Here is a 6,643-nt window from a genome sequence, read left to right as displayed (position 1 = left end):
ATCCCAAAAGATGAATCATCATAGTACCAGTGGAAACATGCAAAGATCTGCTCTGCAATTTTTTACTATAATGCATAAACAGATTTTTATACTGTTATTAAGAAGAGTGAAAATAATTTTCGACATGTCATACTATGTTATTCTGATTAAACAGATACACTATATTTTTCAAAAATGTTTTATTATACATAGTTTCATTTACCTTTTGTTCAGATGTCTGCCTTATTTTCTATTAGAAGCAAGCTTCTCAATAGAATAAAATAATTAAAATCTACAACAGCTACATATGTATGAGCAATTTTTGACTTACTTTGCCTGGTGGCGAGATAAAAATTGGTTATGTCCATGGTTTAACCTGCGAGTAGAGATGCGCCTCAGTGTCACAACTTATTTATTCTCCAGGCAGACTGAAAACTAAAGATGGTAAAAACTCTGATCAAAATACAAAATATGCCTGTTCCAGTCGTCTCACAGGGATTGTTTTTTAAACATGGGACTTTCTTTTAAACTGAATAGATGTTCTAAAATTAAAGGCTAGATTTTCTAAAACACTTTCGGTTTTCAAATTTGTTTTTACCAGGCATGACAGGATGAAAGGCAGATAATGTAGTAGGGTTATTTGAGGGAAAATTTTGCAGAAATTATAAGCAATCCAGAGACTCTAAGAATAAACATCATTCAGTTAATTTACATCTGTTGCCAGTAGAAAACAGTAATTGGTTGTAGTGGTAGTTAGTTCTGGTCATAAAAGTGTGAGCAGGAAACTATATTATAGTTGAATTAGTGGACTTTCAGAGAACAGATTCAAGAGCAACCAGCAAAATAATAAAGCTTTAAATTAATGAACACTGACACAAAAAAGAATCGCCAGTGATTTTCAGGTATAGTGTTCAGTCATATCAATCTTAAATACAGTAGCATCTGGATAAACATAATTATTTTCATCCATCCATATAGCATTCTATAACACTCATGTCTTTAGACTGTGGGAGGAAGCCAAGGTACCCAGAGAGAACCCACACGTGCACAGGGAGACATGCAAACTACATGCAGAAAGTTCCGGGTTACCATTTGCATGTTTCCAAGTGATACAAGGCTTTGTCTATATAAGACTCAAACTCACTGCGGATCCAGACATTTGAATTGAGAAAGCTTCCTGGAGAGGTGGCGAAACGTCTTCAAATCTTGGAAACCAAGTCCAGTGGATATTTTTTGAATTTTTACGGAATGACTATGACCTGGATGACTGAGAATCTGCATAAGCATACATGCAGAAAGGCCCCTGGCTGGGAATCAAACCCAGAACAGTGCTAAAAAAAGCACCACCATGCAATCGTAAGTATTTTCAATTATTAAAATTATATACAATAAGGATTCTTACCATATTGACACAAAAACATTTGTGTTAATTGTGCTGAAATTGGCTAATAAAACCCTAACATTGACCTTCTCAGAAAGGCTAAATCTTACATAAGATCGGTTAAAATGATGCTATATGGAGATAACATTGTTACCTCACAGCAAAAAGGTTCTGGGTCCAAATCCCTACCTGATGTCTTCCTTCATAGAGCTTCTAAGTTCTCTCTGTGCATATGTGTGTGCTCTCTTGATGCTCCAAGCTCCTCCTGCAGTCCAAAAATATGTCTGAAAATAAATGCCTAGTTTGCTCTTAGGTTAAAGAGTTTGTGTGTACCTGGTTGTTTGTCATGAGTGCAATCGAGTGGCGACCTGTCTAGTGTATAATGCAACTAGAGGGACCACCCAAAGGTCACGGAAAGAACTTTAAATGCAAAAACAATGTTATGGTCATGTTATGGCCTACGTCATCATGGGGAACCCTCCTAACTTTCCAACAGTTAGTTGATGACACTTTTACAAACTGCTAAATCCCCCCAAAAAACAAAACAATGACAAGTTAAGTCAAGGGTGTAACTTTGTGATGAAAATTGGTGGGGACACTCTTAGGGAGGGGGGTTATTGGACCTGCAGTTACTTGACAACGCTTTCAATAGGGTATGCATTTTCCAAAATGAGCTCAAACATATATTTATTTAAATCTTTCCTATTTTTGAGAACAAGAAAGATACACTGATATTTATATTTCTGGGTAGTAAGAAATGTATGTATTTAAAAAAAGGATGAATAACAGCCGATTTCAATGCCATAAGCAAAATATCATGCCTCCCTAGTATGCACACAAATTTAGTTTCATTCATCCGTCCATCAATCCATCCAAAGAAATGTGGATTGATGGATGGATGTTTTCCCTTTCAGCTACATTAGTGAATATCCTCCTTCAAAAGCAGCAAAATCACATTTAATGCCAAAGTCTAAGTATTGAAATTATTAGTGGGACTGTCCCCACCAGTCGTTCAAAAAGTTACGCCTGTGAGTTGATTTAAAGTGAAAACTGTGGTAGAAGGTGTTCATCTCATCCTTAAGAAGAATGTAAAGCAGTGATTGATGAGTTTGGGTAAGATTCAGGCAATGGGCTACAATTGCAAAAAAAAAAAAGTACTTGGTAAAAACGAAACCTGAAAAGAGACAATGTCAGAAGTGTCTTCCTGGGGTTCTAAAGAAAAAAGACTTAACTTTTGCTTTAAAAAATGGTACATTGTATTTGTTCTGAGTGTTTAGAAAAGAGGCAGAGAAGCCAGACAGCTTGAGGTCCAGTGTGAAGTTTCCACGGTCAGTGAAGGGAGTCAGGACAGCTGCTAATCCAGGCCAACAGTTTGATCAAGTCCTGAATAATCCTGCTTTTTCTCACCTAATTTCTTGATAAAGTGTATTGTGGTTTATGAGCTTTAGGCTAAAATAAACAGAAATAAACACTCTTAATATATCACACTGAGTGCAATTATTGTAGATGGTATATGAGTTTTACTGTTTCATTTTCACTGTCTGAAATTTATGAACTTTTTTATCAAGTTTAATTTATTGTGATGCATTTGCATTCTTAAATCATCTTCACTCTGTAAACCAGCATGGTGAAAAGCCTCTCTGCTTCATTCAAGGCAAATACTGTACGGATTATTTATGGAAAAATCCTTCAGACCAATGAAGGATTCTTAAAGGAGCCCAGTCACATACTGTGCCTCAACCAAAAACACCAGTATCAATATGTTCATGTTATAATAAAGCATAATAATCTATTCATCCTGATCCTGTTTACCTTGTTCTTTTTAAGGCTGAAAAATCCTTTTTGTAGCAAGCTCAATCAGCAGACATAAACATTATTGTTTATGTGAGGACTGCCACTGGCTGGCAGCGCTGACTCAACATCCTGTTTCAATTAACTCCAACATAAATTATTTTGATATCCTTTTTAAAACTTGATTCTGAGGTTTTCTTTCTTTTCACGCCTCTGATGGGTGTATTTTGGCTCAATTACTTCCCTGTTCACTGAATCAACGCATGCGCAATGTTGTACCTCCTGTCTGTTGGTCTCTTTAGGGTAAACATACTAACAATTAGAGCAAAAACAGTGTGTAAAGCACAAATAAAATATAATGAGTTACGAGGGAGATATAGTTACATGTAAATTTGGTAGGTATGGTATGTGACTGGGCATCTTTAAGTAAGCACGTTAAAGTGGTGCACTAAAGCACTGACAAAGGAGCTTAAAAATCTTGGATCAGCAGCTGGAAAGGTTCAACAATATTTTTCAAAGATACCTTTAAGGTAATGTGAGTAAACCAATAAAAACAGTAGTTATGGGTAAATATTTACATATTAAAAAGGCATGACCTAACAAGAGAAATTCTCTGTGAACTTTTAAAAGAAGTTCAACCTAAAATCTAAATTATTACCTCATAACTAAATTATTTATTTCATAAATATGTGCTATGCACTTGGTAGATTTTCTTCTTACATAAGAAGAGGATCAAATCTTTAAGGATGCAGTTTTTGGATTGAGAGGCAATGTAAAGTGATCCCTGCAGGGAAAAGTCATAAGAGAATCTGTTTACATGTGCTTCTGTTACAAAGCCCCCGGCAAACGTCCTTATCTTGTCCAAAAGGGGCTTTACTGAGCAGCTGTCCTATTAAATGTAGAAGTAATGATCAGGAGCTTCTCCGCTTTCTGCATTTTTACGCAGCTGATTGTTTATCGAGTCCTTCAGCGACCCCACAGAGAGTCCCAGCGTCGGGCTCGACTCACAACTCGAAGAGCACACTGGGATCTCCGGCAGAACATCAGACGGCTCTGCATCCACAAGCTGCTCGCCGTCGCTTAGGCTGAGTCTGTACGCGCCCTCTGTCTCTGCGGCGGGGGTTTCCGTAGCAACAGTTTCCACGGTGACGTCCTCAGCAGGCGTGTCCTGCACCAGAGCAACGTCCTCTCTTCCCGTCGAGGCCTTTTGGGTGGCCAGCCTCTCGATTTCTGAAACCAGCTCCTCGTTATGCTCCTTCCACTGCCGGTACTTTAAAGCAGTCAGGTCAGAGTCGTCCAGGATCTTGTTGATCTGCACCAACTCAGCTTCTTTTGCCTGCAAAGAAAACAGCTTTCCATTTACATGCAGCTTGGAGTTGTAATGCATCTGCAAGAAACATGTTTTCTACAAAGGTTTTCACCCAAACTCAAGTTTGGCTGGAGCAATCAAGAGTTAAAGATTACTGTTCACTAACATTTTTATTTAATTTACTGAGTTCTAACATCAGGCAAACACAATTTTGTACACTTGAATCAGACATTTTTAACATGGTAGCTCTTTTGCAACCAAAGCGAGTGTCTCTCCTCACCTTCAGAGTGCTCTGCAGGGCGCGAAGCGCGTGCACCTTCTCATTGATGACGGGGTTCTTGTTGCGCCGAATGAAGGACCTCCTGAAGTGGTCGTGTGTGAACGGCTGCTCGTGGCCAATCAGAGAAACGCCTCCTTCCTTCAGGTTATTAAACATCATTCCCATCTCATCGACACTGCCGCCCTCTTAAAAGCGAGAACAGAAAAAGACAAAGATGGAGCATCTTAAACGAAATCACTACTATTTATTTGTTTTTGACAGCTTTTAATGACAGCTGGTTACATATAAATATGTACAACAGTGTGTGGTTTTTGAAGGACATTTTTTTCTAGTGGATGAAAAAAAAGAATTTAAAACATCTAACTTTGAGTTTGTATTAAAATAAACAAAGAAAAAGAAAGGTGTTGAGAGACTCTTAGAAAGCAAACCTGTTCCTTTGCTGCCCTCTGTTAAAGAAGTCGGTATTGGCGCCTTGGCTATTTTCCCCTTGGGTCGAGGCAGGGTGTTAGACTGCACCTTCTGCCACACACACACACAGAGGCATCATCATCATCATCATCATCATCATCATTATCAGCTTCAACCAGATTTGTTTCTGCTGCTTTGTCTCTCCATAATTGCACCGACCTTGTTTCTCCTGCGAGGTGAGGGAGACGAATCGCTCTCTGATTCAGTTTCACTGTAACACTCTGTTAAAACATTAACAAGAGCGTTGAATTAACGACATTACCTTAAATATGTGTCTCCTTTCCTGTTATTGTTAATAAGTAGCTGCCTGGCAACCATAGCAACAGCAATTAAACTCCATTCTCTCTTAACTGTTAATGTTGCATAATTTAAAAGCATAATAATGGAACAGGAGGCAGTCATTATTATTTTTTTCCTTCCCCCCACTGGTGCTGATACCAAAGCCTTAACATGCAGGGCTGCAAATCAATATAATGCATTAAGACAACAGGAGATTTTAATATTTTGCTTTAAAAAGATAAGAATCAAAAAATTGTTGCCCCACCTTCTTCACTATCTGGACCTTTTTCAAGCTTCTTGTACTTTTGAATGGCTGAAATCAGACTGTTTATCCACCTGAAGTTAAAAAACATCATCAACAACAATGAGTTACATTGCCCTGGAAGAAAAATATTCATACCCCTTAACAATCTCACATTTGTATCAAAATGCACTGGAGTACATTTCACTATGATTTTATGTGATGCACCACCACAAAGATGTGCATAATGGCGACATGGGAAAAAAAGTTAGCTAAAACTGCTTGTTCATTGTGCATTTTTACCCCCACCTTTCATCTGATGACCTTAAATAAATTACACTAGATCCAAATGCCTTTAGAATAAATCCTATCAGTAAAAAAACTCCCAAATAGGTTTTCTATAATTCCAGTAGATTAAACTGATTTATTGAAGGCCTCAGATAACTTTTTAGAGAACATTGGGGATCAAACAGCATCCGGAATTTCAAGGGACACATCAGAAGGCTCAGAGAAACCTTTACGGAGAGGTTTAAAGCGGTGTTACACAAATGTTTCTTCAGTCAGTCATAAGTAAATTGACAAAGTATGACAAAACTGCAGACCAAAAAAACATGCATAAATTAAAAGTTGGGAAAATGGATCGACAACCTGGGTGGGATTTGTTTACAAAACCACTATTAGTTGTGAGCTGCACAAATCTGGCCTCAAATAGATTTTTTTTATTTTTGTTTTTATGCTAAAAGGCAAGAATTATTATTCATTAACCAAATAGTTATAAGCTGATTGTTTTATTTTCCAAGACAGAAAACCCAGAAAAATACGGTGAAATGGTTGATGTAACATTACTTAATGACTAGAAAGCAAAGTATATTAATACTTTTGCAAGATTTAAATTGGTGCAAACGTCAATGAAAA

General features: G+C 37.5%; 1 protein-coding gene across 1 annotated transcript in view; it reads right to left on the bottom strand.

Moving 5' to 3' along the window:
• Window positions 1-1,768: 1,768 nt before the first annotated feature.
• Window positions 1,769-6,643, bottom strand: part of cnksr1 (connector enhancer of kinase suppressor of Ras 1) — a 50,124-nt gene continuing 45,249 nt past the window's right edge. The window contains exons 17-21 of the mRNA XM_038278159.1: window positions 5,753-5,823; window positions 5,368-5,429; window positions 5,169-5,259; window positions 4,741-4,925; window positions 1,769-4,487 (exon numbers count right to left, since the gene is read on the bottom strand). Coding sequence (XP_038134087.1) covers window positions 4,044-4,487; window positions 4,741-4,925; window positions 5,169-5,259; window positions 5,368-5,429; window positions 5,753-5,823 — 853 coding nt within the window. The 3' untranslated portion in view covers window positions 1,769-4,043. The remainder of the gene's footprint in view (window positions 4,488-4,740; window positions 4,926-5,168; window positions 5,260-5,367; window positions 5,430-5,752; window positions 5,824-6,643) is intronic.

This window comes from Cyprinodon tularosa, unplaced genomic scaffold (genome assembly GCF_016077235.1).
Source record: "Cyprinodon tularosa strain WSP-4 unplaced genomic scaffold, ASM1607723v1 ctg139, whole genome shotgun sequence".
NCBI lineage: Eukaryota > Metazoa > Chordata > Actinopteri > Cyprinodontiformes > Cyprinodontidae > Cyprinodon > Cyprinodon tularosa.
This window is presented reverse-complemented; position numbering and strand designations above follow the sequence as displayed.